Source organism: Labrus bergylta, chromosome 10, assembly GCF_963930695.1.
Source record: "Labrus bergylta chromosome 10, fLabBer1.1, whole genome shotgun sequence".
In the NCBI taxonomy this organism is placed as follows: domain Eukaryota; kingdom Metazoa; phylum Chordata; class Actinopteri; order Labriformes; family Labridae; genus Labrus; species Labrus bergylta.
Window position 1 is genome coordinate 9,562,104 of NC_089204.1, and position 27,125 is coordinate 9,589,228.

The 27,125-nt window shown below is 38.8% G+C and overlaps 2 protein-coding genes across 8 annotated transcripts in view; one reads left to right on the forward strand and one right to left on the reverse strand.

Annotated features, from left to right (window-relative positions):
* hspa12a (heat shock protein 12A) overlaps window positions 1-5,689 on the forward strand; it is a 43,390-nt gene extending 37,701 nt beyond the window's left edge. For all 7 annotated transcript variants that reach the window (XM_065959474.1, XM_065959475.1, XM_020626590.3 and 4 more), the window contains one exon: window positions 305-5,689. In XM_065959474.1, coding sequence (XP_065815546.1) covers window positions 305-936 — 632 coding nt within the window. In that variant the 3' untranslated portion in view covers window positions 937-5,689. The remainder of the gene's footprint in view (window positions 1-304) is intronic.
* An 8,066-nt stretch (window positions 5,690-13,755) lies between these two features.
* Window positions 13,756-26,587, reverse strand: LOC109976819 (inactive pancreatic lipase-related protein 1). The gene is made up of 13 exons (XM_029275536.2): window positions 26,566-26,587; window positions 26,430-26,484; window positions 24,818-24,969; window positions 23,434-23,553; window positions 22,774-22,908; window positions 21,464-21,572; window positions 20,706-20,825; window positions 20,323-20,439; window positions 18,106-18,224; window positions 16,478-16,604; window positions 15,741-15,855; window positions 15,021-15,188; window positions 13,756-13,886 (listed from the first exon to the last, which is right to left on the reverse strand). The coding sequence occupies exons 2-13, from the start codon at window positions 26,482-26,484 to the stop codon at window positions 13,817-13,819; spliced, it is 1,407 nt and encodes a 468-aa protein (XP_029131369.2). The 5' UTR covers window positions 26,566-26,587; the 3' UTR covers window positions 13,756-13,816.
* Window positions 26,588-27,125: the final 538 nt, after the last annotated feature.

Consider the following 27,125-nt stretch of genomic DNA (forward strand, 5'->3'; position numbering starts at 1 on the left):
CAGGTTTAATGGACTTAAGCCTTTCTGCCTAAAAGAGAGAAGTGCAGCTATGATTTGACTTCCTGGTGCGGGTTTGCTTTCAATTTGAGAAGCATTCAAAAGAGTATGCAAACCTTGTGGTGCTTCTAAGAACAAAAACAAGAACTGAAATGCGTCTCCAATACTGTCGATATTTTATGTCAGCCTCAAGTGAAATGTTAAAATTATCATAAAAGCATGAAACGATGTAAAGTGTATAATTCAGTTATAAGTCAAGCAACCTGTCTTAAGTTTACTTTAATAAGATTTTGTTTTTCTCCTCCAGCTGATCTGTTTGATAAGCCCGAGGTGAGCGACATCAAGTTCCTGTTCTTAGTGGGAGGATTTGCCGAGTCTCCCCTGCTTCAACAAGCCGTCCAGAACATGTTGCAGGGTCGCAGCCGCATCATCATCCCTCACGATGTCGGCCTCACTATTCTGAAAGGCGCCGTGCTGTTTGGCCTCGACCCCAGCATCATCAAAGTGCGCCGTTCCCCCCTCACGTACGGGGTGGGCGTCCTCAATCGCTTCGTGGAGGGCAAGCACCCACCAGATAAGCTGCTGGTGAAGGACGGCACACGCTGGTGCACTGACGTCTTTGACACATTCATCGCCGCCGATCAGTCCGTGGCTCTGGGTGAGAGTGTAAAGCGGAGCTACACGCCGGCCAAGCCTTCTCAGCAGGTTATCGTCATCCATGTTTACTGCTCTGAGAGAGAGAAAGTGGGCTTCATCAGCGAGAGCAGCGTCAAGAAGTGTGGGACACTGCGCTTGGATGTGAGCGGAACGGAAAGCACGGCGCCTCGCCGCGAGATCCAGACGCTCATGCAGTTTGGCGATACAGAGATTCGAGCCATGGCGGTCGACGTGTCCACTGGACGCACGGTCAAAGCTAGCATTGACTTCCTGAGCCATTAAAAAGGGAACATTAGAGTTGTTGAAAAAGAATCGGAAAGGGAAAATTTACTCCACACACACACACACACACACACACACACATACACACACACACACACACACACACACATATGTCTGGGATAGACAGAGTGGTTAAAATAAAAGAATCTCAAGGCGCAGTCCCTCTCAGTTTGAGCGCTGATGTTAAACCGTGTGAAATGTCATCATTAACCCAGAATGACTTAAAGTGGAAGTAACCTCACTTTACTCTTGACCCTGCAGTCCATTTGCTGAGGAGCTCCACTGTGTTCACACACTCGTAATAACCCAACACATACCACCATGCTGATGTTACAGCTTTGCTGAGTCAGGTTTAAGATAAAAGGTTATTCCACTGTTAATGCTTGATCCTGCAGTTCATCCATAACGTGCTCAGCAGAAACCATTCCTTTGTGACAAAGCTATCAGAAGGTCATAATGTCATGTCATTGAGCTGCGACTGAAGTTTCTCAAAACTGTTCGTCAAACTTAAATCACTGTTTTCTCACTACAGTTCTGAAGGTCTTACCCATGGTTTTGCATGATTGAGCTCTTTTAAAAAATAGAGTAAACTTTTACAACTTCATGCAGCTGCCGGACTTTTTCCAAAGCATACCATCAATTTTCAGGTTTCATGTCAAAGATCATCATAGAACGATATGGTCTGTTCATGGAGTAACTTCCAGGTGAACTAGCTGTGTCTGTCTGTGTGAAGTGTATCCACCGTGGACAGATACAGGAGCCAGAGGTTACTGTGGGACATTTTGGTAACTTGCGCTGTAGTCTCTAATTGTGTTTGCCTGCTCTCTGATACAGGTCAGGAAGTGCATAGTTGCTTTATCAGATCGTTGTTTCCACTTAAGACAGCTGCTGCTTCTGCTTGTAGACAGAATGACTGGAGCTGTGACTCTGAACCAAAGAAACAACGCTGAAATCCACTATAGAGCTGAAGAAATCTGTGTGCGAGTTCTCTTACATGTAACATATGATATCACACATTTTACACATCATTAACACAAAAAATATGTATCAGAAGGATTGTTAGCAACACAGCCTGTTCAGCTTTACAGTTATGCAGAGATAACTTTGATCTGTAGGCCATTTCAAACACCTTGTGCTGTTTTTGAGGGAAACAAGCTTTGCAACTCGAAAGCAAACTTCATCATATTTTACTAGAGTCTCCTTTCAAAACTAGTTCTTTATGACACCCTTACTTGACATTGATAAAATGACCTACTTCAATATCACCACATCCTATTAATTGTCATACTTTTTTAGTGCTTAAATACTAAATCCTATCATTTGCTACGACCCGGGTGCAGATATGCAACGCTACCTTGAAGACAGGAAATCAATCTGAAAACTGATGGCATGCTCTGGAGAATCATCAGCAATTATGTGAAACATTGTATCTCCAATCAAAGGCCACATCAGGCCAAACCACCGGTTGGCTCCTTAGAGGTTGCCCATAATTAAAACTGAATGTGAAGCGCGCTGCAGGCTCAGTCTTCTAACAAGTACGGCTATCATCAATTGCGCTTTACAGTTGCCTTTGTTTTGTTCCTGCTTCAGCTTCTTAACATGCTGTGGACAGAAGGTCAGTCGCCCACTTGAATATTTTGAAGCCAAGTGTGACAGACGATGACGTGTGTTTATTTCTGTAAATACAGTATTTAAATATTGTACAGATTTTTTAGCTTTGTTTCAGCAGCGTTCGAGCCAAGAGTGTGTGCTTATGCGTGCGTGTGCGTGGGTGTGTATGTGTGCTTCCACATGGACCATCTCTCAACATTTTTTCTCTCACCAGCCATTGCACGAGAGGCACGTTTGATTGCTGTGTTCGTTGAGAGAGTGAGAGATTGGATGTGTTTGCCTGTTGCTCTTTTTTGCAATCACAAAAGAAACTTGAATACCTCCGTCCTTAAAAAAAGCATTTCAGTCTATATTAACAGTTGTTATCAGTCATCTGTGAAACTGTAGCATTATCTGAATGTGTCCAATCCCCTTTTTCATCCCACCTGCAGAGCAACTTCTGTGGACTTTTCATTGACATTCATTACTTTGTTACCATGGAGACATTTAGACAGTTATGTTCAACATACAACAGAAGAACTTGAGCCATTCAATTTAGCAGAAGCTATTATTCCTGCACTAAAGAACGAGGACGCTTTAGCAATAATCAAGAGAAAAAGCCACTAGATGATAATGAAGGTCTTAATTAAAGAGTGCCTAGTATGATTTTTAAAAGTGATGTCAAGACTCACTCACACCATCAGATCAGAGCGCACAGTTCATCCATTGTCCCTCTTCAAATAGCTTTAGATGAAAGTGTGAGTTCAGACGTAATCACTGAGCGTCACACTTATTGTGAATTCATCAAAGGCAGCGCGTCATCGACATAGTCAATAAGACCTTCACAGACCGATTTATAGGGGCATTATTGTGATGTGTTTTCTTAACCTTTGCTGCCACTATAGAGAAACTGCAACTACATTTGAAGATGGAATCTCTTAATCCTTTCTCCCTGCCTGTTGATGTAAAGACCACATCATATGAATCGCTCGCTTTGGTTGTTGCTAGTTTCATTCATTGGTATTTGACAGCCAGCTTGTATCAAACAGGAATGTATGAACATGTATATGATATCTTCCTTCATTCTGAGGTTCTGCTGTGTTTTGTTCATCCAGATGTTAACGCTGTCAAACACTTTGCTCATGTTAACGGTGCAGATTTATGTGTGAAGATGAGAGTGTGCTTCACAATAACTGGAGTAAGCTGCTGCCTCCTCAAACTCTGCAGAGAATCAGAGCTCTGTCCTTTGTTGGTCTTTGTTGGTCTTAAACCAGGAAACTAATTTATTCTATAGAGGTGGAAGGCATTAAATGCATCCTGGAACCGGTTGGCTTTCATAGAACAACAATACAGCTTTTAAGTAATATCTCGAAATGTCTGTCTGGACGAGTACGCATAGCAACATAGCAACTCTCTACTCCAACCACATTTCTAGTTGTTGGACTATTTACGTGAACACTTCTATACCCTACAATCACATCTCATGTATCAGGATAGAGGATTGCCTTTTTTTTTTTTTCACTGGAACCTCCCACATATTAGCAATTTGCTGATTCATGGTCAGACGGCGGCTTCATAGAGTTCATGGAGTGACCAAAGTAGATGCAATGCATTTTTAGTTTTGGCATACTGAGGCCATGAAGGATACAACCAAAATACAACCTGATTAGTTTCAGATTTTTAATTCCATTTTGACCGGATTCCATTGGAAACGATATGATTTTGTTCCAAAACGTCCTCGTCATGAACGCTGGTATAACGGGGCCCCTTCATCTGCTTCAGCTCCTTAAGCTTGCAAAGTGTGTCCAGCATCTCATCGACGATATATATATGGCAGTTATATATTGGGGTTCTTTCAGTTCACTGCATACACCAGTCCAGAAGAATAGCCACATCCTAACTTAAATTGAGGAGGCAGACGTTGTTTACAAGACTTTTCCACAAGTTCCAACACTAGCTGCATGGAGCTATAGCCTCAAGATGACATGTATGAAGGAAAAAATATCATGACACATATTTAATAAGCCTACCACCTGTAGGTTTCTCAGTTGCTTGGCTCGAGAGAGGGGAATCTTCAAATCCTAATAAAACAATTTTATTATATAGCCTCTTTTAAAGCCATTTTCTTTGATTGTTTTTTTTTTTTAAACTGTGAATTACAGCTCGGGCTTTTCAGTGTCAGTGTACAGAGTTGCACAAGTTGCTGTCTTCGGCACTGTCTCTGCAATGCATGTTTCGCATGTGTCACATAGGAATGACTTAACAACAGACAACGAGCAACAGGTCAATCGCTATTACTCATACACGAAACCAAGGTTTACCACTGATGATGATGATGGTGGTGGTGGTGTTTTGAGTTTTCTGGAATAAACTGTGTTCTCCTCAGCCTTGTCACAGAGTCGGAGACGGGCTGGGCTTTGTGTTACATTCGCTGCTTCCTGAGCTGATGGACTTGATGCTAATAACAGCTCATAACTACCACAGCAGGGCAGCACTCCACCTACTTAACTGTTAACTAACCTAGTAACCTTTCACTACTTCTTCACATCTCTTTACTCACAAAATATCAAGTGGAAGGATTGAATCTAACACCACATTGTTTCCTTGGTTAAATGATTACCATGTATTTTGTGCTACCTTGACTAATATGTGATGCACAGGATACCATTATGTAGCAGCTTTCATCAAAGCTATATGGTCAAATTATATGAAGACGTGTTTAGCTCAAATGGAACTTTGATCCTTGGTGCTGGATTCACACCCTTTGACATTGGGGGAAAGATGTCACATTTCTGACATTTGAGTCTCAAGTCGAGTGCTTTGGGTGGGTTCGTTTTGAGGTAGCAGTCTAGCCAGCTTGCATCTTGTTAAAGTATCTGCGCAACAATATATAAACTCTACAATCATTCAGAAGATTTTAAAGCTAAAAAATGATTGAGCTTGTAGTTAGGACAACCTCTGCCTCTCTGAAACGCAACACAATGTACACTTTGTTCTTTTAGTTCTTTATCGACGACGCAAAGTAGTTTTGTTTCTATTTTTTATGATCTACTATAATGTCTTGTTCTCTTGCAGTTTCCACACAATAATGGGTGTATTTTGATCAATGCCAGGTATTCACTGTCAGATTGTCACCAATAAAATGTACGTGTATTTCAAAGAATAGGATTTGTGTCGTCTTCTTTTCTTAGTCAACAGTGAAGATGTTTTACTTTGACTTTCATTTCAGAGCAGGCTCTAAGCATTTTCTCAGAAACACTTTGATAGCTACATGCTGCAGGGGTTTAATAATTAATGTGGTCATGAGTACAAAACATCTGATATATATCTTCAAGACTTTTATTAGCAGAGAAACTGTAGGTTATTCTTTTCTATTCTAACACAATGACATTTGTATTACAGTATTTTCTTGTTTTTGGAAATTGAACATTCAATTTGTAATGGCTTCCATTGAACATAAAGATCAAATGAGTAAAAAATGAGAGCCACCAAATATTGAATGTAAACAGCAGGTGCTTAAAACCTGGTTGGTTTATATAAATGTAAATCCATCATCATGTGTTTGCCAAATAAATGTATCAATTTATATAGTATTCAATCTGGATCCTCAAAACTGGACCACACATTTAATTTCTGGTTTACCTGAAGAAAGAGAACTGGGTCACTGACTGAAGTCCCAAAAGGTGAAGGATTTTTTGTGAGGCAACACTGCCACCAAGTGGATTCAATTAAAGTTTTTTTTTTTTTAAATAATAAATGGTAAAATAAAAAAGAGGTATTAAATAGAAATTAGAATTCAGATATACTCATGAAAACATTACAATAGATAAATAAAATAAGCAAAATAAGTATATCTTTATTGGATTAATTCAAAACAATACTAAAATAATTGCGTTTGAAATGAAAAGCTATGGTAAGGAAGTGTCCAAAAACATTTGCATACAATTACCTACTTAAATATTTTCACAACACATGTTTGTTACTATATTACTGTCAAATATGAAATGATCCATTCAGTTAAAGTAATGTGCATGTTAACGTAATGTCATGGAATGTATCTTTCTCTCATTAGTGTCGTTTTAATGCAATTAATGAAGAGATTTCCTTCAGTTTCGTAGCTACATGCTCCTTCCATTAAATCTCAGGAGAAGCTTGATGTAGCCGCCTTACTGCAAATTCAGTTCCTTTTAACACAACTGCTTATTACATCTCAACAATAGTAAAACCAAAAATGATGAATTGAATTGCCTCTTTGTTGTAAAAACAACCTCTGCAGGCTGCTGTATCTCCGTTGGTGGAATCTGACATCTCTCAACCAGAAGGATTGCTCTGGAAGGTTTGATCCCCAGCTTCTGCAGCAAGATGTCTGATGCTTAGTAGGGCAAGACATTTATGGTGGTGATGGTCACTTTACTCAGCAGCCTCTGCCATCAGGGTGTGAATGGGTAAGTGTGACCTGGGGTGTTAAAGCACTTTGACTAGTCAGAAGACTAGAAAAGCGCTATACACGCTGAAGTCCATTTATCATTCACCAAAAGAATACAGCCTATTCACAAGTATCAGCATCACAGAACTGAAGTAACATTACAACCCCAATGTTACTAACCCACCACCAGAGGAATTTAACCTCAGGAAATACATAATATTAACACCTTGATCATACACAGGCAAAGGCAAGGTTTCCAAAAGAACATGTTCATTAATTGATGTTTCATTATGTGGAATGGAAACATCTTTAGAGAGAGTTGTATTAGTTATATAGCTGCAATTAAGTCAATCAAAAATCATTCATTTTATTACAATTTACTTTCACGGCTGTGTTCTGGGAGTGAAACTTACGCAGCACGCCTGAACGCAGCAAACAGGTGTACAAGGAACGTTGCAGGGAACCACCAAGAGTGTCTATAGCCTTCACCACAAACCAGCAACCAACTTCACCACGGGGAGATAAAAGTTTTAGGAAAACAACAGCTACAAACACCAAAAAGGTGAAACCAAGGCACGCTTCTGAAAAAGTTAAAAGCCTTTTTTCAATTGGATATTTCATCATAAAAGCCTTTAACAACTTGGCTATTTCATCATAGAAGTGTTAAAAACATAGGCAGGTCGTTAAAAAGCTGGGTGACCTCCCACGCGATGCTGCACAAACAGTCTTCTTCAGGGTGTCCGGACTCTCGGTTTTTTCTCGTTACAAAAACCAGTTGGTTCAAGTTTGTCCAGTTGGGGAAATACAACCTACAGTTGCTACACCAAAAACAGGAACTAGTTGCTTCTTAGCATGCTAATTAGTAGCATACTGGTCGCTTATTAGTAACTTATTCAATGCTCTATTAATTATTACTTATTGATAGTGAGTAAGGCAGTTGTTGTACATTAAATATGACCTTGATATACTTTTGCTAAGGAAGTAATCAAGTATTTTTGTGTTTGCCTAATTTACTCTTCAGAGGATTTTTTTTTTCACTGAAGTGGTAAACGCATCTTTTTTTCTCAATAACTCATGTTTGGAATGATTGTGAAACTAGATCTAGTATTTTTGATTTCAAGGCAGTCCACTCTGTGTAGGATTACATGTTACCTTTTTTTTCATCTGTGTTGAATCAGACATTATAGGCAAAAAAATCCCACCGTAGAACAATTTTCCATTAAAGTTTTTTTTTTCTTTTAGTTCCCCTCAAACACCCCCACCAGTGAATCACCCGGTGGAATATGAAACTAAACACAGGCACTTATTGAGTAACCAGAATACATTTACGCAGTGAGTGTATTATTCTTACAGAAGTGGTGGTAGAGAGCCACTCAACCCTTTACAGGGTAAGGTTGTTTTTAGCTTGGATGTGCTGTGTGTGTGTGTGTTAGGGTCAGGGGAAGGGGACTGTGGAGACATGTTGAGAGGGTTGGATAGGTGTGGCTGGTTTCCCTCAAATAGCTATGAAGTAGAATAGTTGCTACGGCAATCTGGAGGGACCCAAACTCTCCAAGTGGCTCTTTACTTGTCGGCTCGGCTGCCCTCCCACATACTCGCTCTCTTCCAGTTAATAGCAGAGTTCAGAGCTCCACCACTAACCAATGAAATCATGGGACCATAACAGGGGGCTTGACACACTTTGTGCTTGTTAAAGCTTCACTTGGATGAAAACAGACATAATGTAAGTTCATTAAAATTTGTTTGTTTGAATTGAATATTTGTGTAACCTTCTTAAGTGTTCAGGTGTAAAGGTACGCCTGAACACTTAACATGCACACACACTCACACCCTTGCCCACCCACACACACACACACACACACACACACACACACACACACACACACACACACACAAACGAACGAACACACAGTCTCATTTTGGTGTTGAGTAAATGAGCAGACTGAGGGCAGCCGCAAACTCCAACCGGAATTTTGTGTTTTTCAGACTGTTAAAAATATTGTATGCTTTCTGCAACTCCTGTGTTTCAGAGATCCTGGTGATTCACTGGAGAAACAGACGTGGCATACAAAACTACACTATACCAAATGTTGTTCTCCCACCAAAAGTACGCAGAACTTTTAGTCCCTCAAATTTCTTTTCCAGGAACTTAAAAGTTCAGCAAATAATTTGGATAACATTTTTAAAAATGAAAATGATGATGCCAAAGAAAGTGAAGGACTAACCTCAATGTTGTTGTTTCTCGAAGGCTGCTATATTCAGTGCCTCTTGCATGTTGACCGTGTTGGCTTTTTGGATGTACTTTTGTCTTTTGTCTTGAGTTGAGTTGAGTTGAGTTGAGTTGAGTTGAGTTGAGTTGAGTTGAGTTGAGTTGAGTTGAGTTGAGTTGAGTTGAGATGAGTTTGTGCTTGACTGAAACATCACGTCCATATGTGGTATGGTTTTTCAGCAACTCTGAAAATGTGTTGATGCACAATTCACAAAAACCACGTATTAGCTTAGGCTGCGAATTAAAAAACAAACAAAAAAAAAGTTGAATGAAAAGCTGTTAATACTCAACTAATAAGAGAATTTTCAGTCCTGAAGGCCCCATCCCAAAGGTCCAGAACATTTTGAAAGTACCTACCCCAGAGCCTTTTTGCAGCATGCCAAAAACATAAACCAAGAGCCCTGTCTGTGTGAGGGCAGAGCACTGAATTGCTTAAACAGTCCCTAAACCTTGTTTATAGACAAAGATCAAGTTAACATCTCTTTAAAAAAATCAACATGCACAGAAAGTTCTATAAGCAAACACTGAAATGAGGAAAACAACCTTTAGCCTTTGTGCAGCACACCTGGGAGAATAAAACACTCATTAAAACTCTATTCAATTGTTACCATACTATGGCTCAATTTACAAACATGATTAAATATAATTCTGTTCTTATGTTATTTGTTGATTATAGCCTACTCTCGACATCATTGTAAATCATTGATCTCTCGAGGTTAAAATAAATGTTGAATGAATGAATGAATGAATTTGGTCTCAATGTTGGTTAGAAATTAAATCTCATAAGAATGATCTTAATTGTATCATTAAAGGTGCACTATGGAGTTTTGGTGGTGAAATTTGATAGTTGGAGTGAATCAATTCTCTGCTATATTTTCTATACTGAATACATAAACTTTACTCAAAGAAAAAAAAGGTTCCCTGAACACTGTTCAGAGCTAAAAAGCTACCAGAAAAAAAAGTATTATAATGCAATAAAGTATATCTAACCAAACACAACAAAATCTTCCTCCCCTTTCCAAATCATTAACAAAAAATGATAAATTAGCCTACATGCTACAGTGTTTACAAGAGAAACACTGTAAAAAAGACTTACAGTACATTTAAAAAAAACATATTATTTAATTATAGAAATATATAAAGAGGTGTGTTTCCTGTATTTTTGAAGAAACAGGACATTACTTGAATTTAGAATTGGTTCATACACCTTGGGGAGGTAGCATGATTAGCACACAGTGAAAAGGGCAGCAATCAAATCCAATCTAAGAATACTCAAAGAATGTTTTAAATATCAAACTGAGCTTCATCTGTGATTGCAGTGGAAACCTAGAACTGTTGTTAAGCCAACAAAAAAGTTGGCTTGTGCTTTAATAAGACTTCAGCGACCGTGTGACCCAGCTGCCTCTATTCAACCTCCCTCCTGCTCACTAGAATAGATTCCTTTGTGTGCTCTCATATTACTGCTGAATCCATTATGATGAAGGTCAAACGAATACTGTAGAATTCAACTCATCATTTTCTGAAGGTCAGTCAGAATAAACCCTCTCTATGTGACAGATTCAGACAGACGCTGGACAAAAGAAATCCTTAAAACCATTTACAACCAATACTTCGCCTCTGTCCTGCTCCTTTCACTGTTGTGTCTTTAGTTTTAAACACAATTTGACATTTTGTGTTTCATCCTTGTTGTTGGACATTCAATTCTTGCTTTCGCTCTTGTCTTTGCAACAACATCACATGTCTCCGTTCTTGCTGAATTGTTCTTGAGAACAATACAACATAGCAAGCTAACGGCTAGGGGTTAAGTTTGTTGTGCAAGCACTCCCCAGTGGAGCTGTTTCTCTCTTGCCACCTACATCTCCATACCTCGCTAATTTATGACCTGTTTATCAAGGCTTTGTTTGGAACAATGGCACCCCCAAAGCTACTGGCTTAAAGATCAGAAAAAGAAGCGCTGTCACTTGAAAATTTCTTCTGACAAACACACATAATTACAGGAATTAGTCCCTATTTTGTCATTAGCCTTCACTTTCAATGAGCCAATAATGAAAAGAGAAACAAGAGTCAGAGACAAAGACGGGTGTCTTTAGAGGATTTCAAGACACTTTCCCCCCCACCTTGTAGCCCACACATTCAATTTGCTGTTTTATTAATATTATTAATGTAGTCAAGCTTGAAGCTTTGATGCTGGGAGGTTTTTTTTTCTTCTGATTTGTATTGTGTGAGCGCTGATGGCTCAGCTTAGAGGAAGTCAGAGTGATTTCAAATGCATTTTGTTAGTGGCATGATGAAAATGGCAGCTCGCCTTTTTAAAGCTGTGTATTTGCAAGCGTGATTACGGGGTGTGTGTTCAAATAAATGAAGCCAAAACAATGACACACAATCAGGACTTCATAAGCCAGCAAAAGGCCAAAGACAGATTAATAAGTGCTTTGCAGACACACACACACACACACACACACACACACACACACAGACACATTTTCACACACACGTACACATATGCAAAGACCTTTTTTAAATTACAGATATATGTGATGCATTAGACATGATTTTGTGCGGGTACACTCTGTATCCAAATGAGTAGGAGAAAGCTGTGATCTCACCATGTAATTTACTGTTGATTTGTGTTTGCGCAAATGGAGCCTGATGTCTTTCAACATTAATAAGGGTAATATTTACCCTCTTCTTGTCCTGACAGGCATTGGCAGTGAGGATAAGCTTTGTGATGAGAAAGACAAGGCACGCTAATAGCCGGACATGTGAAGTATCCCTCATAGTACTGCTGCTGCTGTTGAGCCTGTTAAAGTGACAGTAATAACACTGCTGTAATGAGGTGCTATAAAAAGTGATGAAGTTGTCAGGGATGGTTTGAAGTGAATTTATGTGAATGCTCATTTTACTACGTAGATTTTTCTTTTGAAATTGAAAGCCTGCAGTTAAAGATGTGTTCCAGAATTTAGACTCAAAAGTCTAAAACCATCAACAAATTATCAAACTGACTTTAATAAAAATAAATGTTTAGTTACCCTTAACATAACCAATCTGTTGGTGTCTAATTATTTGTTTTTCATTAAAAAGCTTCCAGGACTCACTATGAACACATGCATGCTTATACTTTTGTTTATAATTTCTTAATCATTTCTCTCCAGTAATCATGTCTTAAATCCACATCAATCTGGCTCCAGAGCTAACCACAGTATCACTGCTATTACATCTGTTACAAATAATATAATTTCTTCTGTTGACAAAGGGAATCATTGTGCTGCTCTCTTTGTAGATTTAACAAAAGCTATTCATATTGTTGACCATGGTTTGCTTCTTTTGACGCTAAGTGTGCTCTGTTTTGAGTCTGTATTCTGTAAATGTTTCCAGGACTTCCTGCCACAGAGTCAGCGGTGTGTGATGTTGGGTAAAAATCGTTTAATTTGCCAAAGGGCAATACTGGGTCCTGTTTCATTTACAAATACCAACAATGTTACATCTGCCGATTGTAACACCCATCCTAATTCCGATTATATAGTTCTGTCCTGCTTTGCTTACACTGCCCAATCAGCCATTCAAACCCTCCACTGTTCAAATGTTCACATCTACGGGAGTCACCTAACCTAAACCTAACGAGCATGCCGCTGGACTGTGGGAGGAAGCCGGAGAGAACCCACGCATGCAGCATGGGGAGAACATGCAGATTCTACACAGAAAGGCTACTGTCTGATGAAGATTTGAACCAAGAACCTTCTCGCTGTGAGGAAACAGTGCTAACCACTGCACCACCGTGCAGCCCCATATTATGTCATAATGTAGATCATGTATTTTGTTCTCTTAGTCTCATATTTCTACATTTTAATGTAAATGTTTATTATACTCTTGAGAGGTTTTTCCTGTATTTCAAACTTATTTCATATATAGCGTTTATATCTCTTGACTGAACAGGTACCAAAAAACATTTCACAACACATTGCATGATGTATTGTGTATATGATCAATAAATGTGAATTGAATTGTTTTTTTTTTTTTATATCCTTTATTAATCCCTGAGGAAAATTCGGGTTATTTATAGGGACATGCTTCTCACACACATAGGCCTGAATCACAAGCATGCACAAACAGGACCTGTGGACATGCATTGGTGGAGAGATGTCAGAGTGGGGCTGCTACAAGCTGTCCAGAGAGCGCACCAGAGCAGTTGGGGGTTCGGTGCCTTGCTCAAGGGCACCTCGACAGTGTTCGGGAAGTGCCCTGGCACCTCTCCAGCTACCAGATTTAGTCTGAGTCTTTAGTCGGACTGAGCTACTGCCGCCCCGAGTTACCTCTTTCTCTTTGTAATAATTTTGCATCTCTTTGTCATTTCATAATTCCTCATCCCTTAGATGAGTACACACATGGAAGCCACTTTAATTCGGCTCCGTCACTGAAACAACACATTTTCTTCTGTACTGTCTAGTTTCTTAAAGAAATACAATTTCTCAATTTGTCTAATTTTTTATGACATTGCTACATCCTGCACAGCAACAGAGGATCACAGACAGAGCTGTAGAGGTTTGAATGCAAAACTTTTATTTAAAGATCCTGAGTTACAAGGTGATTGTAGCAGATTAAGCTTGGCATGGAAGCACAGACTGGATCGTGTTCTCTGCTACATTCTTTGTTCCACAGAAGAAGGAGCTTTGAGAGGAGAAAAAGAGAGAACATGAATGGTACATTTTATTTACAGTATTGATTGAACACAAGCTAACCTCCTGGCCCCATCACTTTAATTCTATTCATTTTTGATAGACTACATTATAAAGACCATGCATCAGGGACTAAATTTCACCACAATGCTGCCCTAACCGCTAGAGGGCACCAGGTGTAGTCCCATGCTGCCCTCTAGTGGCAAAGTCAGGGAGCTATGGCAGTGCTTGAACAGAAATCTGCTGCAGTTTGACTACAGGACACAGCTTTTCATCAGTTTTAAGGAATTTACCATAAAACTAAACGTCTGTTTCTTTGTTGGTGATTTGCTCTTTTTAAGTAAACCTGAAAAAACTAATGCAGAGTAACACAACAGACCTGACATGACATTTGTTTTGCTTTTACTTCTCAGTGAAATTAACGTTTTATGGATGAACTCACCTGTTCAGAGACAAAATTAAGCTCTGCTTTAGACTGTTAATCACATTGAATTAAAAGACACTAAAGATAAACTTCACTTTCTAATTATTAAATTCAAAAGTATGTACATTTTCATATTTGTATATATTCTATTATTTCTGTTATTATTTCTATTTTTAAAATCTTAAGCATGAAGATATTTCAGTACAATGAACATGCATGAAACTCGATGCTTGCTCTTACATACGTACTTCTTATTCATACTTTTTATAACTTCGTCATGCTAATATTTGTTTCTCTGAATCAGAATGAATTCAGAAATGTGTAAAAGCTTTAGCACAGATTTCACCAACAACTTTCACATTAAATATTTCAAAAAATTGACACATCAAATAAAAGATACCTATTTGTTGTAAAAGGTTATATTAAGGAGAAATCCTTTCTGCATCCCATTTTTATTTTGGAACAAAGCAATGAGTAAGGTCTTCTACCTGCTTTTTTGTATTATTAAATAACAAAAGGAAAGGTCTCTTTACAGAAATAATAGTTAAATTTATTTATTTATTTATAAAGTGGATCAAAAGTGTAGTACCACTGATTTAGGTCTCCTCACGTTAAATAACATTGATTACACGATTTAAAAGCTATTAATCTTACAATAAGGAAAATGGAGTATTGACATGTTTACAGATGTGAAAAACTTACATCTTGTTGTCTTTTCCCCTCTGCAGCTCCACCTTGGATGCACCATACTTTGGATTCAGCATGTTAGGGATATGGTTGTTCCAACGGAACTTCACTTCTGTCACGTCACCCACATCCACCTCAGCGTCTATCATCAGCTCGTAGGTCCGTCCTGGCCTCATGGTACCCCTGGAGGGATGTAACAATTGAACACACTTTCAGTTCAGTTCATACCTTTGTTGTACCTGGAAGGGAAATTTGATTTACAGCAGTGGACTGTCTTAAGGGACTGTTGTATTTCTCTTTGAAAAATATGTCTCGCCTCGACAGTATAATCTGAGCACCAGTATTACATCAGAGTCTGGTAGTTAAATGATGCTCACTTATCACATGTGTGGTCAAATTCTGTGACTGATTATGTGTATGATGAATATATTAGTATGTGTGAATTTGAAATGGAAGGATTATTTCTCAATATGTATTAGTTACTGCAACAACTAAATGGAGAAGAATATGGCCTGGACTTCCTACTTGGTCCATAAGTTGAAAAGCTCATTGAACAGACCAAAGAAGATCATTTTTCATTAGGAAGGCTTATATAAATGCTTTTAGTAGTCAGTCTATATATTCTGGATTTTGTAAAATATTTAACACCCTTTTCAGCATCTTTACCCCTCCACTGAAGGCATATTGGTTAAAACCCTCCATATTTTGAAAATAACAAAGTCGTAATGTTCTTACACGTGAAGCTGGTACTCCTGGGTGCTGTCCTCCATTCCGGCAAGCGCCACAAACATAAAGGCTTGTTGAGGCCAGCTGGGACCATCAAGGGTTACCAATATTTTGTAGCTATAAGCTAGACAGAGGTAAACATAGTAGGTAGTCACATTATTTCACCAGATGATAATAACACTATTTTACATGAATAGAAATTATGAGATTGAATTATAAGTGACTTTATTCACTGGCTATACACAGTCGAGGTCGAGGTTGAGGTCGAGGTCGAGGTCGAGGTCTACTTTATTTAAATGTCACTTTAAAAACAAACAGGGTTTATACCTTCAGGTATTTTTTTAAGTAGTCCAGAGAGTTGTAACCTACAGTTAATTATAACAGAAGAATAGTGGAGCATGATTCACATGCACATCGTCAGTGAGCCCTGCTTATTTCTGGAGCTAAAAGTACAATGCCAAAAATGTGAAACCCAGATATACTAGAGTTTGATTGACCTAGAGGTCCAGACAAAGTTAACAGCACTGAATGTTCTCTGCACTACTCTGACACGTTCACTAGTCAGGATTACATTTTTTTGGTGAATGACAATCCTTTTTGACTTTGCTCAAATTGTATAGGGTTAAATAAGCCCATTAAAACGAAGTTTCAGTGGTTTTTCACAGTCAAATCTAAAAGGTGAGATCGTTTAAAATGTGTAAGTCACACTTCTATTTTGGCCCACTCAAGAAGGACAGGGTACTTACTGCCAAAGGGATTTCTTTTCCCAGTGTTGAGGAAGTACTTTGTCTTGGAAAAGCCATCAGTCAAAGTGAACTTGTCAGCAGAGTGGCCCATCATCGGACACTTGTCTGTGCACGGGAAACACTTTCCCTGTGAAGACAAGGACATAGTGAGGTGTAAAGAAAGGCCTCCTGTATGATGGAGTGTAAGAGTCTTCTCCTGTCAATGAATAGGCTGTGAAAAGTGTCAACCATAGAACACTTTCCTTCATATACTCCTTGAAAATGTTGCAGATTGCCACCTTACAAATATGAAGGTGGAGAATCACAATAACTTAGTGTGTGGGAACAGGCTGACTTTGCGGCTGTCAGCTATTGCTGCAGGAATAACACCAGGGAGCGTTTATGAGGTGAACGACAAGGAGGTGCTGTCATCTCTCAACAGGGACATAGTCATATGAGGTCATGCTCAGCACTCCACGGGCCTCCTTTGATCGGGGACATGTGTCCAAAGCAGGGATAAACTGTCATTAACACCGACAGCTGCAGATACAAGCCCTCCCCGAGGAAGACATGAGGGAAGCCCATTTACATCACCCTCCTCCACCGCGACAAAAATCCAATCTTGCCGAATCAACTTCTAAAACCAAGGAAAAGTTTCACAGACATATCAGTGTCATACAGCAACAGGTGGCAGTTCCAAACACATGCTGGGATGGTGAAGATATGAGCCTCCTCTCCTTCTCCAGCCCCCTTTCTTGTCTGAGCCCATCTGACAGGACTGAGTCACTTTTTTAATTGAGGACATAAGATTCCATCCAGACCCCCCCCCCCCCCCAACCCCCCCACAACAGTCTACAACCAGACTCACAGCAGGGATCCTAAAAAGCTGCTCTAGACATGAAGCATATCAGCATAGATCTTCACGCCAGCTTTGGTAAACTTTGACATGCTTTTGGCAAGCTGCTAATCGTTTTGAAACTACTGACCTAAGGTCTGGCTAAGTCCAGTTGTTTATTACCAGAGCATATTGAAGCCCCCCCGGACAAGAAAGAATGGACTAGTATTATGTTCAATCCTGAGATTTTACTTAACATAGACAGTTTATCTTATCACACTACTGTACCCTAACCCTAACCCTAATGTGAAACATATTTCAAAATGGGATAACTTTTAAAGTTCTATTCATTTTACTAATGTTGTGGTGTTAAAGGTATGTCTATCCCAGGGAACACTGAAACACTGAAACACTGCCTCATTTTCAAGGTTTGATCAAAATCAACAATACATTGATTCAAAGTTTCTTTTTCTCAGTACGACTACGCGACAGTCCAGAGGGAAATATTGCACCTTAACTCCATTACAATAATCAGACTGATGGAATTACTTCACAGGTTAACATCTGCACATACAGTTCTTTCGCTCCCACAGGCCTAGAGTAAAATGATGTTGATAAAATGATCAAATGTATGATGAGGGTTATTATGATTTTACAATGTATTAAGTAGCTCAGGAAGGATGCAATAAATCAATACAAGCTGATCCGACCATTGCTTTAAAAAACACACATTTTGACCACCTTGTTCACTTTTTGAAAAAGACTTGAACAGGCCACAGCAACAATGTCAAAGTTACAGGCTAAAGAGTCTTACTTTAGCAAAACTGTCCTTGTCAGAGCAGGGGAATCCTACAAAGCCCCGGGGTTTAACAATACTCTCGCTGTAGTACTGGTAGGCTCGGACATGGTTGCAGGGATCGAACGTCTTGGTACCTGACAAAAGACAGAAACAAGGGAGGACAGGGAAGAGGAAACAAATTCAGATGGAGGCACTGTTAAAAGATGGTTATGATGGAGGAATAAGTGATGAAATAGTGAACCAAATGTGAGTCCTGAATTTAAGAAATAATGACCTTCTGACCAGGGCTGTTATTTCATGTGTCAAGTGTTAGGTTAAGAAAGATGTTTTGATTGTCAACCCCAGCATAGGACAATCTTGGAGTCAGAGTATAAGAATGTGAGACAGAGAGACAGTTTCACACAGACATAGAAATATGTCCTGGCTCCTCTTGTTTTCTCTTCCAGTCCAGGGCAAACCCAGACACTCCAAGATCTCCAGCTATGCGGCCCAGGCTCCCACTCTCCCTCTCTTATCTATAGGATCAAACGTGGCAGATTCAGCTGTGCTAGCCCCCCAACACCCTACCCCCTCAGTACCTCGGCACCAATGCTTCTGAAAGAGCCTCACTACTCAGCAGTCCATTTCAAAAGAAGGCCGCCGTCATCCATATTAGAAAATATTTGCTCAGATTGGTCCAGGCGGAATAACTCTGCAGAGGGTTTCTTAACAATTCTTTCCATTGGGGCGACTCCAATAATCCACTGGGGTTCCACATTGTAAGTTGGATGTTGGAGAAAATAGGACGTATACGTCATTGAGTTATATATACTGTAGGATGCATGCCTGTGAGCCTATAGATCTGAAACACTGGGCAAGTGTTGATTATATCAAAGCTGTATACCAAAGTCACATCATGCCCCAGTGAGTTTACAGATACAGTTTACTCAAAAGAGAAATCAGCACAGCCTGAAAAACTATGGTCTTAATACACTTGGATTTGGTGAATTTAGATAAATCAGAAAACAAATAAAATGTGATTTTTTTGTAAGTATTAACATAGTTCCTAATATTTGTTTTGGTTTTTAATCATTATGATTTGTTACCACATGCCAAATACACATTTCTGGTATTATCATGACTGAATCCACTGACAAGTCAGTCCTTTTAATGATTTGTAAAATATTTACTGACACCCTAATGGAGCTGGTTTGAGAAATGTATGCAGTTCTCATCATGGCCACAATAGGGCACTGACCCACTTTGAGTGCACAAGAACTGAGAGCATAGAGCAAGAAATAAAAAGCCATTACATAAGCACTGACACATTTCATATTTCTGAGAATCACTGGTTTTCTACGGTCTCCCTGAAGTCCCAAAATAAAAAAATAAAAAAATAATAATAATAATAATATTGTCCAAAAACATTATAAAACAAAGGATATTATGTGTGTGCACAAGTTCATAACTTTTGAATTAACTTGTGTGTACAAGATTTTTTCGGGGGGGGGGGGTCTTCAGAAGCTCCATAGTTTTCTGAAGATAATTGTAATATTCAGCTATAAACAATAAAACAATATCTTTTGTAATGTATCTTGACATCTTTTCAGTGTACTGGAAATTAAAATGTACATAAGGGAACTTTGACAATGAGGTTTCATGGTTATTTTTCGTTTTGTGATATTTGGTGTTAGATATCATGGACTATCTTTTGCCATTGCAAAAACAGTTGTTGAACTTAAAATCATGCATAAAGTGATTTGTGCGATATCTATCAGACACAGGACGTCTAGAACGGGATTGGTCTGGCTTTTTTGTTTTATATTTTTTTTTGCCGTTTGGTGCCTTTATTGTAGAGACAGGAGAGTGGATAGAGTCAGAAACCAGGGAGAAAGAGAGAGGGGAATGACATGCGGGAAAGGAGCCACAGATCGGATTTGAACCTGGGCCGCCCGCTTGGAGGACTACAGCCTCCATACATAGGGCGCGCGCACTAAATGCACCACCAGTGCCCCGATTTGGGCTTTTCTGTTTCCAATTTCAGAACGCGACTACATGAACATGATCAACCATCAAATAATTGCCAGATTTCTAGAGGATGTCCCTTTGACTCTTCTAAAACCAGCGTTAGCAATTACTGTTATCTAAAAATGATCAAAAGTGGCTGAATTACTTAACGGAACTGAATTCTTCATATGACAAACTTTTCACTTTACTTATAGAAATTTGTTTGTGTGTCTCAGTTGATCTCACCCTGCCAGAAGGCGTCCAGGTCAGTGTGTTTGCCGCTGTTGGCGGAGCAGCCTGGCATCAGCTCTCCTCCATTTGGGTAGAAATCGATGTGGCCCACAGGCTGTGTCATCCCCAGACCTTAGAGGAGGGAGACAGAAATTGCTTTCACTGGTATAATGGTCTTTCAAATTTGACCAAATAGAATATTTCAGCCAAAGCTCCCTTATTTCCATTAGCTGAAGCCAAGTTAGCCATCTGTTTTTCTATTTTTACATTGTCACATTCTAAAAGGAGGACTACTTCCAGGTCGCTGATTAGGATAAGAGTTTTAGGAAGTACAGCGAAGACATTGAGATGGTATCATCCACTTAGATTCACTTATTGTCATCAACTGGGATATGTACCAAGTTTTGAGTCAAAAGGAAGTCCATCAGTGTGAATGACATCCACAAAGAGGGCGTCGCTGGTGTCCAGACGCACAGCGGCATCAGTGTCCTGGAAGTAAGGTTCAATCGGGTCGAGTCCTGAGAAGAGAAAAAAAAGAATGAGTGATCAATGAACAGCTCTGTATTCTATCTGATCCCTCATTGAAGCTTAGCACCAAAATATTGTCCCTATTACATATTCATCGAACTTTGATGCCTTTTTGGCCTCTGAGGAAGAAATTCCTTTAATTTAACAAATCAAGCTGCGTTCAGTCTTCTCATCCTGTGTCTCTGTTTTATATTTTTAAAAGTATTTGTTGGCAATGTAGATGTAAGTTAATCACATTTTTTTCTTCCTTATCTAAGTAGCTTTTTTGGGGGATTTTGCTATAAAAAAAATGATGCTCCTCAGAGTGTCAGCAGTTAATGCAAGGTTAATACATGTGATATTTAAACATAAAACAGTTGATTAAATAGGTGAACAACTACCTGTTTTTTAATTGTAAATTGATGCTATGCTGATACTTATACTAATACTTTGTCAGGGTCAATAATAGTCCAGATGGCAATCTATTTCAAAATATAAATTAGCAATGAAGTTAAAAACAAAATATTTTTTGAAGTGAAATGTGAAAAAAAAAGAAATTCTTAAACGGTAAAAAAGTATTTCTTCATGTTACATAGTGAGTTGTTTTACAGTTACACATCAATGACCATTAAATATTGTAAGGGTTCACCTGTGATGCGTGCGAGGCCAGGGATCCTGCTGCCAACGTCTCCTGCTGCGTGAGCCCCGATGCCGTGTCCGATAATGTGGAACTTATCAGCTTTCTGATTGTAGTTGCCCTGGGAGATGAAAAATGTAAAATGCAACGATAGGGTATCATCTACACAATCATTCAAACAACATACAGTGTCATTCATGTCAGGACATTCATTGCATATGGTTGTGCACTTTAGTCTTTGCCTGTTGTGTAATTTTGTGTTCATTTTTGGCCTCTGTGATTACTCAGCTGTGCAGAAGCAATTACTATGTAACAGATATACACATGTGAAAAACACCCTCTACTCCATTTTATTTTTATTTTGGTTAAATCTCTTTCCTTAAACGCACAGTATGTAAATTCTGCCATTCCGGCTCTCAATCAAATCAATAGCAAAAGATCACATCATGGCTGTTTGGGAATCATGGGAGTAATTATCTCTGCTACTCCACCCCCACCCCCGATGAAAATTAACTCAGTCCATTCGGACCTGAGGAAGAGATTGTGTTTGTCAATGTGTTAATCTGTCAAATGTCATTGACTTTACGTTTTTATCTCAGCAACACAAACAGCAACAGTATACGGCAGGTTTTAGTAGCACAGTTCCCTTTTCTCTCACATATGTACAGTAGCAACGATAAAAAAATGTCTAAAATATATAACACAGGTTAGTTGATTGTTAATTGATTTAGATATTCTAGTGTATAAATTTGACATATTGCATCTTTAAGATTAACCAGTTTTATGGAAGAACTAATATATTGTCGATTTTATCTTTTAAATGCAACCGAGCAACTATTGAAAAAATATATTTGTATGTGTAGGATTTATAATTTTTTTCTCAGCAAAGTCCCGCCTAAGCCCTCCTCCTTTGCAGTGATTTGCAAGTACCTGTGTTGTGATGTGATGGTCTTGTACTATTCTCCTGAACAGTTTGTCATCAGGGTTTTTTTGGTAAGAAAGCTCAGGAGTACAGGAAGACTGCTGCTTCCATGTTTAAGTTTGTGATGATTTATTGTTTAAGCTACTTTGTCACACCTAACAAAGAAGTGTTGTTGGCTAATTACTGACAAACCACAACTTTTCACATAGTTTCAGCTTTGGTACTGTAACGACTTGATGTTAAAGAATATTAAGTCAAAGTTATAATTTAGTTAATCACAGTGGCTAAGGGCATGACAGCGGGAAAATATATTGTGGAAGAGAATCATGCATATAGGTCTACAATGTTTTTAGCCTAGCATAGCACAAAGACTGTAAGCATATGCTAGCTCAACTCTTACCATGAGGAATTTCATCATGTTTGCCACCTGAGCAGCCACCACCCTGCTGTTACTAGCAGCCCGGGCGTACTGAGTCCTCACACCTTTCTTCCACTCCACAACGATACAGTTCACATTCCCCCACGACACCATGACCTGAGAACCACAACAAGGTTTAAGGGTTAGTCTGAGTTGTACAAAGATGTATTTAACCTAACTGGTCCCAGAGCTTTATTGTAAAAGAACTTAAAAACATGAACAAGAGGCATCAGAATAACAAACAATATGACATGAAATATGAGTTCACTTACATACCAAAAGGACAAATACAAATAAACAAGAATCAACAAAGTATGAGAGCAAAAATACTGGGTTATTAAGTAAATGGCATATAGGTGAGTAATTACATCAGGTGATCTATGGACGAGTAAATGTTTAAATTGAGAGAAGGAAAACTTGGTCTCCCATCAGCATACTGCATAGAAAACCTGTTGCTACTGTACTATACGATGAAGCTGTGTGGACAATCAGCAAAGACTCATTTCTTGACCCAAACATCAAATCTTAGGAAACGAACAGTTCTGAAGTGGAAGTCCAGGACAGCATGGAATATAACACTTAACTCTTGTTATTCACTTGAAGTATTTTTTTAAGGGACTTTTTCATTCTGTGTTTTCTTACCTTACACGTCTCCTGTGGCCAGTCCTCATCTCCTTTTTCCAAATAACCGGGTATGATGAAACGAGTCTTTCTCAGCCCGCTGTAGTTTGTTGCCTCAATGGTTTTGTCAGCTTTGAGCTCCTGATGGTTTCAATATCAAAGACATTAAAAGCATAAGCCGTTTATTCACGTTTTCTTTTTCTTTTGAATTTCTCATGATACAATATTCATATACCAATTATTCTGATGGTGTTCCTTCTGTTGGTAAAACCCTTAAAGAAACGTATTCTTGTGTAGATTTGAATGTTAGTGCTTGTTTCTTGCAAAAAATGTATAAAGTGGTTATCTTTAAAAGTTGGGATTTTTAGAGCCAAATGTGCTCTTTTTCTGTGCTGCGATTTTTTGATCCAGCAGATGTCGCCCTTGAGCACTAGCATGAAATCAAAACAACTTGCGCTGCATCGTTGTGTTAATAAAGCGATATTTATTATGCTCATATCTTCACACTGCATGTAAATTTACCCAAAATGACCGTGATCTAGAAACGCAGTTAAGTAGTGAGAACAATATGTTATTCTTCTTTTCTCTAGTCCCTCAATTAAACAACTTTTATACGCGAGGGGAGGAGTCAGCCGGCCGTCATGGCGATGTAAACAAAGTGAAGCTACGGCTCAGAAAGCTCTGAAAGCATCACAGACAGTGGGACTCGAGTGTTACACCCATTGTAGACAGTCATGACTCACAGAGTTATTTTTAGAGGATATACTTGATTTCTATTACATTTCAGAGGGAAAAGTCACATATTCAGCCTTTAAAAGAATTATAGACAGGCATTGAATCCTTGCAGAGGCTGAGCAAGTTGCCTACGCTGATGTGAGCTTTAATACTCTTGCACTGTTTTCTTCTGCGTTGTTTTGCATCACACCACTAAAAAAACAAGTTGGTGGTTAAGGTTCAATGCCAAAGTGCTTAGCTTGTTTAAAATTCGACACATAATTCAAGAATCTGTTGCTTTTCATGAGGTCAAACTTCGATTGAATAAATGTTGAACACATGTTTTTTTTTCCTCTGATCTTTCCTTGAGGCTCAAATATAGCTGTTGACATTGAGACTCACAATCGCAGTTTGCAGTGCAGTCAGATCCTACCGAACAAACCAATCACGGCTTTTCTGAGTACAATGCAGTGAGCAGTGGCAAAGTTTTCCACAAGTAAGTGAAAGATAAATCAGGATTGAGAGTGCGACTGTGTATAAAACACATTTATTGACTTCACCTCAATATAAGAAACGTTTACGTATGTACCAAGATGGTTACATAGAATTTTCACATGATCACATCAGTGGTTTATACAATAACGGCTAAGGTAGCCTTTACCAGTCAAAAATAAATGAACCCATCTCTTGCCTGGTAGTAGCGGTTCCTCTGGGTGTAGAGGAGGAAGCGGGTGCCTATCTCCTGAGGGTCCCATGGCAAGATGGAGGCTGGTCTCTGAGTGGTGCCCCCCCAGGGAGGAAGGTCACTGAAGCAGCCCTCCTCATCAAAACAGACCTCAGCCGCTGTGGACATAGAAACAAACCACTAGGTTCAAACCCTAATACTCCCACATAGAGAACAACTCACAATGATACTGGAGCACTGTTGGTATGATTAACTAGCAAATCTGATCGAATAAGGTATCCTTTCAATACATGTCTGAACATGCTGCACAAGCACATCTTGGATATATATCTTGGCAATAGGATGTCCAAAAGAAGTCAAAGGTCACATTGTGTTTGCTCCAAGTTTACTAACTTAAACCAACAGCAAACCATGTCATCAATTTACATTCTCCAGATTTCTTTTTACAGTATAATATTATGGACAGGCAAAAGAAAATACAAATATTTAGTGCAGAATAAAGTCAAAATGTTGAACATTAAGTCAAACTTTGAGTATAAGTGCAAATAAATCAATGGAGAAAGTTATTTTTGCAAATGAAACATTTAAAAATAGAAATTATTTTTACCATCTCAAAATACATAAATACACAAGAAAATGAGCTCCTCTGATATATATTTTTAGTATATCTGGTACTCAAGCCTGACTTTATCAACATTGTGACTGTTTTTCACCAAATCCAAAGAGAAAATGTCCATCCATTCAGATTCCAACTTGTTTTCAACTTGAGTCTCAATATGGTTTCTGTACTCAGGGTATTCTATTAACATAGAACATGTTAAAACTTGTTATTTAAAATCAGTTCAAATGTCTCTAATAAGGGAGCGGGATAGCCAAGCAGCTATGTCGAGTGCAGAGGCTGTAGTCCTCGTCGCAATGGCCCTGGGTTTGAATTCAACCTTGACCCTTTGTTCAATGTCGTCCTCAACTCTCTCCTTCCAACAATTCCTATCTCTCTTCAGCGCAAGTGTATCCAAACCAAGTGGTCAGTGAGCATAAGGTTGTCGCTGCTTGGACTCTTCATATTTCCACTGTCAGACTTTCTCTTTTATAAACGCACACAGACAGGCTTCTGTTCACTCTGTTTTATTTATTTTGTAGCTAAGCACACGTATACTCCTGTCAAGCAGAATACGAGATAAACGTTATTGGGACAAGCAAGAACTTAATCATAAACTTATGACCTACATTAAAACCAAGCTACATTGAAAATTGAATCTAGGACAATATTTGAATCAGTTCCTTAACACATCATTCAATGGAGAGAGGTTGTAACCAGCAAGAATCAAAGCAAACTCTTTGTTTGGGGGGGAAATGTTTTTAAAAAAGTAAAATATTTGCATCTAATAAATTGTGCAGCTATTCATAGCATGAATTCTTGGGCCTGACTATTCCAGCCAAGCTGAAACAGTCAGCTACATGCTACAGTCAAAACAGGGTGGAATAAGATGATTTCACCAGAGCTAAAGCTGCAATCATTCATTATAAGACTAGAACGTGTCATTTTAAGAAATCACTTACAGCTTTAATTAAAGGTGAAAAATATACCCCTTTATCTTGAGTAAAAAAAAAACCTCACCATATGATGCCCCCACGAGGAAGCAGAGCAGACCAAAACTCCACGTCTGTGCCATCTGTTGGAAATAAAGCCTCATTAGAAACTATGCATGTAAAGAATAAAAACGAATAGATAGAAGGAATCATGCTGCACTCACCTTGACGCAAGACAAGACCACAGTCAACTACCCGTGCACTTCTTTAAATACTGCAGCCAGATGTGTTGTTGCACACGCTCGGCTGGGAAACACACAGGTGACAAAGTGACATGTAAGACACCTATGTAAGGTCACCTGCTGGTCACTGGGCAGTTCTATTCATACTTACCTTATTCCATCACCTGCAGACATACAATTCAACAACTCTTGATCAGCTGAAATAAAAACCCTCATCCACACTTGGAAGGGTCACCTGTCTTATCTCAGGATTAGCTCTAAAAACAAGTAAAAAAGGTCAATTCACAAGTCAAAGTTTGATATTTTCAAATAGTGTTTTGTTTCGTGGTGAACTTAAAAGGTTGATGAAGGGAGTATGTTCTATAAAAAGAGTGGGCATAATAAGCCAGAGCTTCGCCCCCCACCTTTTAGGTCAGTCCTATACCTAAATGTATTTATTTGTGCATTTCATATTTACTGAAATGATAATATAATAATGTGTTTGTTTGTTTTCTCTTTTTTTTTTTTTTTTTTTTAATTCTGAATGAATTGAACGTAATAAT

Bases quoted from the DNA above. Each gene is read 5' to 3' on its own strand.
- LOC109976819 (XM_029275536.2), bottom strand. From the start codon at position 26,484: ATGGCACAGACGTGGAGTTTTGGTCTGCTCTGCTTCCTCGTGGGGGCA. The intron at 24,970-26,429 runs GTGAGGTTTTTT...CTATGTCCACAG, and splicing joins CCTCGTGGGGGCATCATATG to CGGCTGAGGTCTGTTTTGAT. The intron at 18,225-20,322 runs GTGAGATCAACT...GTCTTTTGTCAG, and splicing joins CCTGGACGCCTTCTGGCAGG to GTACCAAGACGTTCGATCCC.